This window comes from Pelodiscus sinensis, chromosome 9, assembly GCF_052426305.1.
Source record: "Pelodiscus sinensis isolate ZL-2025 chromosome 9, ASM5242630v1, whole genome shotgun sequence".
NCBI lineage: Eukaryota > Metazoa > Chordata > Testudines > Trionychidae > Pelodiscus > Pelodiscus sinensis.
Window position 1 is genome coordinate 61,298,706 of NC_143060.1, and position 12,408 is coordinate 61,311,113.

A 12,408-nucleotide genomic window follows, 5' to 3' on the forward strand; every position below is an offset into this window, starting at 1 on the left:
TTCAGGATTGCTTATTCACTTACCACCCTCCCTCCTCCCACTCATCATACTTCCATGAACTGTCATCCATTAACACTTCATACTTACCCCTCTCTGTTCTCTAGCCTCCTTTTTTTCCTCTTGCCTCACTCTCCTGTAGTGAATCCTTTGTTTCTACCTACAACTCCAGCCTCTACTCCACAATTTTCCTCTTTCCTTCTTTCTGACCAACTGGATCATCCCAACAGCCTCCAGCCTTGACTCACTTGCCCTTTTTGGGGTATCTGCTCTGGCTACCTGCTCCTAGATGCCTCTGGAGGAGATCCAGAGACTACTTCTTCTCAACTCTGTCCTCTTTGTATTCAGCATGGTCACTGAAGATAATTAAACATAGCCCACTTATTTAATCTTTGTGCATAAGGAGTTGAATTTTTCTCCTTAATGAATAATCATAAATAGGGCCGGCCCACAACATTTTGGCACCTGAGGCAGGGAGCTCAAATGATGCCCCCATGCCCCCTTGCTTGGGCCAAAACTTTGAAAGGTTTCAATTCTCTGGGTCCTAGTGCCCCTCCCCTCCCCAGTCTGGCACCTGAGGCGGCTGCCTCAGTTTACCTCATGGTAAGGCCAGCCCTTCATCATAAATATGTGATTTATCTGCGTGGTATTTTTCTTTGGTCTTGTTGAGGGTGAGCGGTACAGATGGGTAATATATGTAATATTGAGTGAAAATCACTGTGCAGCATCACCTGCTGGGTAATACATTCAAAAGAAGTGATTTGCATGTCAGAATTCCATCTCTGTATCCTGTACAGAAAATAACAGCAAGCTGAGACACCAAAAGCTGATAGAGACTGTTAAAATAAAAAATTGGGAGTTGAGAGGGTTGCCCTGGAGAGATGAGGCTAATAACTGTTAATCAGACAGGAGTATAAACTTGCTTTGAAATCAAGAAGTGTAATAAATCTGGGTATTTGCTGCTATGAAATGACTAACAAGCAATAATGCTGAACTAAACTTTATCTCTCTTTGTAATAATGGACATTTTTCTTCTGTAGGTCAAATTTGGAAACTGTAACACTCCCAAGCCCAGTTTCTTTGATTTTGAAGGAAAGCAGAAATGGTAAGAGGAAATCCTTGCAGTTCCTAACAATTTTATTTTATTTTGCCACATCTTTTAGAGTGCTTGAAATATGCACATATCTCTGTTGTGCTCTCTATTAATGATTAAAATAATCCTTGGGGGAATTCTTAAATTGGTGTTGCTGTTCTGCTAATTTACTGCTGTATTGTGTTATAAATCAGCAACACATAAATATGAGTGAGTGAAGTAGCTTTTCCTTTTTAAGCCTGGCTAGAGGATTACTGGCTTCAAAACTGGATAAAAGATGTCTTTCCTTTTCCTGGAAATATGTAGCTAGGCTTGTGTTAGCCCTGATCACTGTGTTTCATTGGTGACAACGAGTAAGAGCTGGATGTATAAGTTCCTATGTTTTGCTCTGTACCTAGGGAAGCATGGAAAGCACTGGGAGATTCAAGTCCACACCAGGCTATGCAAGAGTACATAGCCACAGTGAAAAAACTGGATCCCAGCTGGAATCCTCAGGTAAACAAATAACATCCAGAAATCCATTCAATATATTTTTATTGCATATGTGAGCATTTGCATCAGGTCTTCACTGAAGAGGGTCCAGGAAGATCCAATTCACTGCACAGGAAACTTAAATTCTTAGAGACATTTTAAATAGTATTTCAGCCCCCAGGTTTATTACTTTATCAGACATTTAAAGGTTTCATAGTCTCTCTGATATATAGGCATTGTCCTGTTTTAAGAGAATCATTCTTTTAACAGGTATCTCCTTTGACTGGGCACCATTACAACATCACAGTCCCATTGACATATTTTATTAGTCTTAAAAGTGCCACCAGACTATTTGTTGTTGTTTAAGTTTATCCTGTACAGACTAACTTGGCTACCCCCTGAAGCTTCTGAACATCAAAATTAGTCTTTGCAAAGTGTTAACTTAGAATTACAGAGGTGCTGTGGAACATCTGCATCCTTTTTATAACATTTTCAAAAATACCTACTTCAGGTGTATTAATTTTACAACCATAGAAAATTTGTGGCTTTGTTATTCCTCCACCTTAACAAAAAAAAAAAAGTGGTTGTCTGAGCATAAGACTTGGATCCAAACACTTGAGTTCTAATTCTGGGTTTGATGTCTCCTTTGTCATTAGGGTAGTTGCAGAACTTCTATGCCTCAATTTCCCTGTCTGTAAAATGGGGATCCTAATGCTCCTCTGTCTCAGAACCATGCTGTGAGAATTAGTTAATATTTGCAAAGTGTCTGGAGGAAGAAAAGCATTATAGAGCATCTCTAGAAAAATAACTATGGACTGCACAATCTCATTAACATACAAAAGTCAAAGTGATTTGCCATGCTCTAACTTACATAAAATCTTGTCTAATCTAAAACATCCATGCAAAATAAGGGGAAAATCCAATAAATATTGATCACTTAAAAGCCTGAATGAACAAAAACACCTTGCAGCTCAAGTATTATTCATAAAGTATGGGGGGGGGGGGAGCGAGAGACCTCTTCTGTATCCTTATGCTGTTGCTATAATGCAGCTTCTCTTGATAACTAGAAATCTTCCCACTGAAATGTCATAGAGTGTGGCATGCTCATCCTCTGTTGGTGGCCAGTTCTGAATTGCATGGCTGTTCTCTGCAGCAAGAATCCAGGGCATGAATTCAAGAATCGACTTCGTTTTTCAAAATGTCTAAAAATTGAACCACTCAGCAAATGAAGGAGCTGGAATTCTGGCTCTGTTTGTGTGAGTGTGATTGCTGCCTCCTGTGCTCTGCACTTCCCTTGGCTCCTCAGTGGAAGGTGAATAAGCCGTAAACCAGCATATATTTTGGTTTTACTAATACAGCTGTTGAAGGTGCTTTCATTGATTGCAGTGTCTGCGAGGTAAAGAACTGAAAAGGCACTGTCATCGCTGGAATTAAAATCTGACCTGTCTTGATTGTGCCAGTTCAGAGTTCTTTCCTTAAGGAGCTAATCGTGACATTTTCTTTTGTTTTCTTTCAAGAACTTAGCACTGTGAAAGGGTGTTGAATGGCTATCCCTAGAGACTGAATGCCTCAATTCAAATCGAGAATAAGCATTGTTCCCTATTCTGCCCATTGACCTGGAAAGGGAGTTCAGTCACCAACCTCTTTTAATCCTTGGTCCCGCTGGGGCTACTAATAGTGGTAGTCGTTTTTACATTGTGCACCCTTGTCCACTTGGAGCTGAACTGAGATCAAAGCCTGATACTATACTGGTATGACATTTTTTTAAAATTGTATTTGTAAATGCTGTGTGACTTTGAGGGTCCTGTTAGGCGGGAAACCAGTTCAATCTGTATCACACAGGTTGAACCTCTCTAGTCCGGCATCCTTGGGTCTTGACAGGTGCCAAACCAGAGAATTGGCCAGACGATGGGAGGTCAATATAGTCTAGCAGCATTGCCAGCACTTCTACGGTTTACTGACATTTAGGGGTAAATTAGAGCTAAAGAACACTGAGAGCCAGGGCTGTAAACAAACTTTATGGCACCACTGGAAACTTGGCCATACCCGTGATAAGTGGACATCTGGCTAACTAAAATCATGCCGGACCACAGATTTTTCCAGATAGGAGAAAATCTGGATTAAGAGGTTTAACCCATACTTCAAAACATTAGTGCACAAACTTATTTATTGATAGTGTCACACTTTATTCATGCTTTCTTTTTCCGTTTTATAATTTCAGTCATGGAAATGTTTGTTTGAAGGGATTGGGAAGCAATGATAGACTGAAAAGGGGCCACTCGTAAGGCAGGTAGGGCCCAAATTGTCCTATATCGCTAGTTTCATCTAGGAGTGAATGCCTGTCTTTAGCAGTCTTACGGGTTTGAAACCACAAATGGGGATGATTTGAGGCTATCTGGATTTCCTTTTTAGTAGGAGTTTTGCTCTAACATTTCAGCAGTTCTTAAGTGTTTAGACCATCACACATGCAGCTTTGATGTCTAAAACTTCAAAGGTAATAAGCATTTTCTGTTTGCTATTAGAATGCCATATATAGTGATAATGAAAAAGATGTAGGGATAATTATGTAATTCTTCTGGCTTGATGTGCATTCCCCATAGCTTAGACCCTAAATTTGTATCCTGATTGTACCCATTGCTTTGCACATCCTCTGTGAGCGAGCCAGAAGTCAGTTGAGCAAGGTGGGAAGGCTCTACATTGGAGGAAGGTGCCCGAAAATAGAATGAGGAAGAGAAAGTTGCTACATCCTGCAGCACTTGTGCAGGGAGAGGGTGATTTTTAAAACAGCATTAAGAAGGAGAGAATTATTAATTAGTGTGTCAAACAGCAACTTTTGTGACCATGATATTTTCCATTTGTCTGTTTAACCACGTTAGTAATGGCACACAGGAGAACCAGCCCTCCCCTTCTCTCATCTCTCTTGGGCTGATCTCATGCTATCTGTACTCTGTGATTTTTTTTTTTTTGTTGCACCAAGTCTACCTTCCTGCAGCCACAAGAGGGAGCTCTATCATAATAACTAAGGTGTATTTGTCTTGAAAAGGTGGTAAAATAATAGCCATTGTAGTCTTCCCATTCTAAATTGAATTTTTTAAAAAAGATTTGTGTGTACAGTACTAGGTATTTAGTCACTGCCACTGTCTTTTTCCTCTTTACATCATCTGTTTCTAGGCATGAACTGGTAAGTTTATTTCAATTATAAGCAGATTTTAAATAAGAAATAATAGTTGTGTGCATCTAATGAGCTTTATTGAGAGAAAATATAAGGTCTCTTAGGAATATGAGAAGTTCATCTGTTCAAGCTGGATTCAAGTTGCCAGCATTTTTAAAAGCAAGAGCTATCAGGTTTTAAACTTTCCTTGAGAGTCTATTTCATAGTGTAGTATGTTTCTTTATCAGAAAACTTAATTGCTAACCTTTCTTCTCAGGGGTTTTCTGATGCCATCACAAAAGTTTGTCTCAGATTTAAAACTAAAAGCTTGTTTTACAGTTAAAAAAATACACTGCAGATACTCAGAGATTCCCCAGTCCCTAGTTACAAAAGGCTGGAACATGGCAGAGGAGTCCTTTTTGCACCAGTATAGTGAATTATTTTGTGTACACCTCTTTAATTGACTAGGCTTTATATGTGATTATTTATTCCCTACAAATCTGCAATTTGGAGAGATACAGACCACGGTCTGCGTGCCACTGCACAAGCAAAGTTAGGGTACATTCTGGGCTATTGCTTCTCATACCAAGATGAATATCAGCACACTAAGTGCTTGGCACACAGTTCATACCATAAAAATAATGTAAATAACTCAATTTCTTTTAGCTCTTTCTTCAGTTCAGACCTTCCATTTGCCTCCATTGGCTGAAACTTTGGCACTTTGTGACTCTAAATTCTCCTTCTTCCCGTTCTTATGTTGCAAATCTGCCTGTTGTCATCACTGCAGTTCTTCTCACATCCATCATAGCTGCAGTTCCATCATTGCTAAATCCTCCTGCAAGCCTTTCTTTCTTCTGGTCTAACTCAGGTTTCTTTCTCTGTGGCCTCAAGTCTCCAGCAGGTCCAGAATTCTGCTGCATGCCTCTTCCTAGGAACAGGAAGCATCACATCTCCCTGTTGGCAGAGTCTGTTCCTGAACTGACAGTAACACTTACCTGCCTTGGGTTTTACAAGGGTGCGTCTACACAGCACCCTTACCTCGAAATAAGCTACACAATTTGCGCTATGCAAGTTGCATTGCTTATTTCAATGTTATTTCAAAATAGCTTATTTTGAAATTTGGCGCTAAATTTTGAAATGAGGCGCTATTGCGAGATATCCCTTACCCTCATGCAGTGAGATTTACAGGAACATCGGAGTAGTGAGCCTGTTATGTTTCGATATGACTGGCTTGCTCTTAAGACATGGAATAGTTATTTCAGGATACCGGAGCTATCCCAAAATAGCTCCACTGTGTAGACAGAGCCCAACACGGAACAATGGAGCATTTGAAGGGGAAATCACTCACTTTGAGGGAGTTTGGGGGCTAAGGGCTGGGGTAGGGGGTGCAGCTGCAGGAGGAGCTGTGAGGTATGAAAGGGGGTGCAGGATACTGGCTCTGGGAGGGGGCTCAGGATTGGGGCAGAGTGTTGGTTATGGGAAGGGGGCAATAGTTACCTCATTGGGCAGCTCCTGGTTGGTGTGGGACCAACGCAGACTATTTGCCTGTCTTGGCCCTGCACTGTTTCTGAAAGCAGTTGGCGTGTCCCAGCAGCCCCAGGGAAAGGGGGGCGGGGCAGAGGGCTCTGCCTGTGCCTGCAGGCATCACCCCCGCAGTTTTCATTGACTTCATTTTCTGTCCAATGGGAGCTGTGGAGTCAGTGCACAGACATCACCTAGTCTGTTCGTCAGAGGCCGCAGGGACTTGCTGGTTGTGTCTGGTAGTGGCAGGGAGCCTGCCTAAGCCCTGCTGCACCACCGGACTTCTAGTGGCTTAAAATCTCTTAACTTGGCTTTAGTAGCCTCTGGGAGATAAAGCCCGATTCTAGGAGACTCCCAGTGAAACCAGGAGTGTTGGCAACCCTAATCCCCTTTCCTGAGCACTCCTGGACCTTGAATTTCCAATGTTAAGATGTTCAGGAAATAAATGTTCACATAAACAACAGCATAGATCAGCTGTTTGAATACAAGTTCTTTCTGATGACTAATTGACATTAGTAAAGCACTAGTGCTGAGTTTGTTTAGCGAGCGAGTTCAGAGCACAGAATTAAAAGCAGCTACCAGAGAGGATCACTGAAGAAAATATACAATCCTTCCAATAGAAACGGAATGAGCTTGAGCATAAATGAAGTTTCAAGAGTAACATATTGTTGCTACAGGCACAGTGACTTGTAAAACAGCTTGTATGGAATGAATGGGGTTTATTTTTGGTTGAACTCGTTCTCCTGAATGGTCTGCAGAGGGCAGTATTTCATAATACGGCCGCCAACTATTATAATGTAAATAGCTTTGAATGTGTCACTGTTCAAATAGCCTTTCTTGCCACATTTAAAATGTTATTCTTCACTTGCTTGTACTTAAAATGTGTGTAAGAGAGAATTCACATTTCAAGGATACTGTGAAGAAACAGATTATCCAGACTTTAACCACAAAAAGCAGGATCTGCACTGTGAATCTAGATTCTGCAGGTGAAGCTGGATATTACCGATGTTAAACTCGAGAAATAGTCTAGTAACAAGTGATAAAGCTTGTTTTAAATGGGTGAGTGTTTCGTATTTATTAGAAATTGGTCTGAACCAAAACACCAAACTTAGAATCTCTATAATGACCCAAACCAAAACTCTGTATCCAAACGTTCCAAAACTTCGGGTTTGAGATCCAGACCCGAGGTTTTACAAAGCTTGATTTTGGTGCTCAAACGTGACTTGTTGGACAGAGTTTTGAGCAACAAATTCTGATTGCTTCAGTTTTAAGGTTTTATATTGGGCTCATGTCTAACGTTTTATTAACAAATGGGTAGATCAGGCTAACGTATTTATTCCTCTGACTCTGTAAATGGTGTCCCACGGAGAGAGAACTTTTGTATTGGAAGAGTTTAAGTAAATAACTTAAGAAAATTTGATTGAAAAAGCTGTGGCCCATAAACAACACCACAGCACTCATCATGCCTTCCCAGTCTTTCTATCACTCAAACAGATGTCGCCTTGTTAATCTGGCCAAGCAGCCACAGTTTGCAGTCAGGAGTGAGAAGCAGAGTGGTTTGGAAAGGATTACAGTGGGGGTGGGGAGAGTAGGGGAAAGATGTGTTGGATCTGTGCCTAATGTGAAAATACCATTGATTACATTCTCCTATATGTTTATTTGCTGAGATGTGAATATCTCTGTTTATGGTTTACCATTCAACAGGAAAAACGAGCTCCCTTCTGTGAACAAAGCTACTTTGAGCATTCCATGCATGTAAAGCCCTTGGAAATAGCAAGTTTGGGTTTTTGTTTTTTTAATTAACGATCTAATTGAAATATCAGAATTAGGTCTGACACCTTTTGGTTAGCTCACTTCTTTATGGCTTGTTGATGGGGCATGTATAATTGTATATGTGGCATTCTCTTGTCACTCAGATCTCTGCCAGTCTTGTTAAGGATGGAGTTTCAGGTGCATTCTGAACTGCTTGGGTTTTGTTTTTAGTATGTTAGCTCTTTAAAGTCAATTGACTTTTTTTGTAGTAGTACCTGCTTTTGTATTTTACCTGAAAATTAAATCAGTACTCAGTAAAATATCAGTCTGTTGAGGTTTTTGTAAAAACACAGACTGTCAATAGGAGAATACATAGCTGTCTTTTAAAGTTAAATAAGTCGTATTAATGCTAAACCCCCTCTGAAAACCGACTACTTTTTAAAAAAATTCATAAATTGGTAATTGGGAGTGGTGGATGAGAAGTATCAGATACTGCACTACCAAAAAATTACTATATTCGCCATCATCACCACACTATCTGATCTTATTTTTAGCCAGCTTCTATGGTATGTTTTAAATCTACATCTGGCCTGATATGTGGCAAATTTCACCCCAGAGTAAATTAAAATGTCTGTGTTATGAATCCTTCAAAAGCTGTGTTTATAATGGAATATAGAAGCAAAGTCATAAATGTGGTATTACAACTGGTACTGCAGTCCCAGTTGCATGAGTGGTTGGTGCAGCTGAGGCAGGGGGGAGACAGGACTCCAGGCCCACCCCCTGTGCTGAGGCCCCACCCCTCACTGGGAGAGGAGGAGGCGGGGCAGCGCACCGAGTGTGCCCGCCCCCTCCCAGGAGGGGAGGATACAGGGCAGTGCGCTGAGCATGCTCCAGCCTTCCCGGAGCAGCGTAGGAGGGGAAGGAGCGCATGTGTGCAGCGCGGCTCCCCCACCTCCCTGGAGCACTGGAAGAGGGGAGGAGGCTGTGCGGCTCCTGGAGCACTGGGGGAGGGAGGAAGCCAGGCGCTTCCAGCCTCCCTAGCCCAGAGCATGGGGAGGGTGGGCACTAGGGACAGCAACACTCTGCCTCTGGAACACCTATAGCAAACGTTCTGGGGGTGGAGTATGGGTGGGGCCAGGCTGGCTGTTTGGGAAGACAAAGCCTTTCCCCATCTAAGCCACTGAACGCCTATAGTGCTGGCCCACACCAGACTTCATTTATGACCTGGTATTTTTGTGGTTCAGCACCATGAATCCGTTTGGTTGGATTACTGGCTGCAAGGCCCAAGGTTTAAATACACAGTGTGATTCTCCACCCTCAATTTTTCTATGCCAGTTGGAAGAGGAGTGTTCATGCCCTGTTAGTTAAGGAAGAATGTCTCTGGAAGTGTGTGTGTGGCTTAGAAGAGTAAATGGAAGCTTCTTATACAAATCGACAAAGTGCACATGAGAGGGCTTCAGTAAAGTTGAAGATCTGACTCTAGACCTTCCAGTCAACATGCAGCAGCTTTTTGTTGGCACAAAGCTTTAGAACATTAGTGGACATTATGCTAACATTTCAGCTGCTGGGTTAGAGATCTCCTAACCTCCTGTAGCTACAGTTGCGGTAATGTGTGAGTTAGCTCTGCCCAGTGAGAGAGATGTGTGTTGTTGTTTTAGAATCCTAGCTGTGAAGTTAAGTTCCTTGAGGTTGCAAGAATAAGTGGCATGCTTCAGATGACTCCTGAATGTATTTTTCTTGGTGTTAGAGCAGTATTTCTGGAGTGATTTGTGGGCGGCCAAAAGAACTGTCATGTGGAATATGACTGATTTGGTTTTACCAAATTGAAAATAATTAGCTATACAAGTTAAGAATTTACATACCTTTTACAATTTGATTGAAAATATACTTTTAAAAATCAACTCCTACGTCATTAATAAGGGAAAAGCCCATTCACATTAAGGACGTTAAAATGTGGTTACTTTCCTAATTGAGTAGTTGTTAGATTTTTTTTTTTAATCGACTACGTGATTAGTCAATAAAGATCACCATTACAGCGCTCGGTCTGGCTTGCACCAGGTCCCAGCATAACCTCCCCTGCTGCCACTCTGCATTATAAAGGACAGGTGAGCTGGCGTGCGAAAACACCAGCTCAGTCCCTGCCCCCGCTGTGATGGGTTAGTTGCCTAATCTCCCCTGCTGCCGCTCTGCATTGCAAGGGGGTGAGCTGGTGTACAAAGACGTTGGCTGCCCAGTCTCTTGTAATGCAGAGCTGTAGCTAGGGAGGTGGGGGGAACGCAGCTAGTCCATAGTGCTAACTGATAAGCTCCTGCTTATTGGTTAGTCGGCTAGAAGCTTACATGCCTAGTTCACAATGTTTTATAAGCTAATGTAACACCACTTCACAATACTAGCTATTCACAACACCTGTACGAGGAAGGAAGGTAAGTTGTCATGCCCACCTTAGTGATGGGGAAATAAAGGGGATGCTACATAAAAGGAGCCCATGTCATCCCTAAGATTAGGTTGCTGCCATCTGGGGGATGACGTGAGCTCCGTCTATGTACTATCTCCCTTAGTTTCTCCCCCATTCAGGGGAGGGGTTCATATTGCCGAAGACGGAGGCACTGGTACTGCTGCAGGATCCCTTTGTAACCTCCTGTGACCAAAATGCTAAATATCTGATTTCAGTAATTGGCCAGAAGCGTGACAACTCCTGCAAAGATGAACCTTGTGATAGGGAGTGTCTAGTCCTACTTCACAGTTTTAAAGGAATCCTTCCAGGTCTGAATAATTAAAAAAACAAACAAACCCTTAACTTTTTGTAGGTCCTACCAATAAATGAAGCCGCACCTGTATGCCATCGGTTGTCTGACTGGGTCTGTCTTCATATATGTAACTGCATTTTGTTTATAATTTTCATCATCCTAAAGGATTAGTTTAACCTCAACTGCTATTGTAGGAGACATATAATGTTACCACCACTCCCACTGAATTAATTTAATTTAAAGTTGAATGGCCCAGCTATAGCTTTTTAACACACAGGTCTTGTGAACATCCCTTTTTTAAAACAAATTGCCTTTTGTCTCATGCATGCTAGCTTTCAAATAAACTGACACAGTAGTGACCACCTAATAAGGGACAGCAAAAGCCTAAGTACTATGAACATAGTGATGTACCAATAAATGGAAGAGTAAAAAAAAAAATCGTAGAATGGTTTGTCTTTTGTTTTGTTTTTCTTTGTTTCCCACTGACACTGTTACAAGAGACAGTCTGGCAATTATCATTCATGTATCTGTAGTCTAAGATGGCGGTATCTAAAGTGCAGTACATGGGACTGAAAATGCATTCTTCTAACAAGTAAATATTGTCATAAGACCTGGATTTGTGGGGCAGTCAGCAGTGCTGTTCTAGGTGGCTTTCCTGTAGCTGGCAGACATACTGGCAAACAGTTGACAATTTCTGTCATGGAACCACAATTTACAATGAATGCCAGACTTGGAGTATGAGTTCCTGCTTTTCTGAGGTCTGGTTCTAACTCCATATGGACAAGAGGTCTTAAATGATGAGGTAGTGTCTTATACAGTAAATATAAACAACCAGAATTGGTTAGGCTATATTCCATCAATTTGTGGGCTGTTTTGTGTTGTCTTTGATTTTATGTCTCCATAGAAATTTATGGTTTATCCCTTTTATTTATGACATTGCAGTCCTCTTTCAGCCTGTTGAGTGAAATGCAGCACTGCCAATTTGAAGCCTGCATTTTATAAAGGTGTAAATTTGGAAGATGCCAACCAGTAATATAAACATTTGTCCAGATCAAGACTGCTGGAAACTTCCTTTGTTAAAGTTCTACTCTTGATTCTTTTAGTTTCCATGTCCTGAAACCAACTGTGGAAGTCAATTTCCTTAGGAATTAAAATCTCATTTGGCTCTCTGGAGAGGTAGAAATGATAACAGTAACTAAACATGAAATTATTTAGAAAGAAGAAAATAACTGATTTAAATCCTGTCAGATCCTGCTTGGCAACATATTGCATGTTAGCCAGTGTGTTCTCTGTGGTGCTCTAAGAACTGTATGTTGTACAACATGGCAGCGTTTTTTGGGGATATATGTTAACTATAGTGGTGATGACTTGAATAAACTAAGAATAGAAATGTTCATTTTTAGCTAGTTGAATGTTCAAATGAATTCAGCTGAATTTGTTTGTTTTGCTTTTAAAAAAACAGTTTAAAAAACGGTGGCATTCATGTGACCTCTTTATGCCAAGTACACAGTCAGATCCTAGGTGTTACAACTGCCTGACACCCTCATTCTTGGCTGAGCTAGGTCCCAGGTAAGTGTGACATTTCTGCTCCTTTCATTTCCCTTTTGGGTGTTTTCAGTGACAGTAATGAGGAACACATAGGTAGATGAAAAAAATCTAAAAATAAAGTGACTCTA

At 41.2% G+C, this 12,408-nt stretch overlaps 1 protein-coding gene across 1 annotated transcript in view; it reads left to right on the plus strand.

Moving 5' to 3' along the window:
• The window catches only part of ACBD6 (acyl-CoA binding domain containing 6), a 124,619-nt gene that overhangs the window by 11,074 nt on the left and 101,137 nt on the right, over positions 1 to 12,408 (plus strand). The window contains exons 3-4 of the mRNA XM_075936818.2: positions 1,038 to 1,102; positions 1,489 to 1,585. Coding sequence (XP_075792933.2) covers positions 1,038 to 1,102; positions 1,489 to 1,585 — 162 coding nt within the window. The remainder of the gene's footprint in view (positions 1 to 1,037; positions 1,103 to 1,488; positions 1,586 to 12,408) is intronic.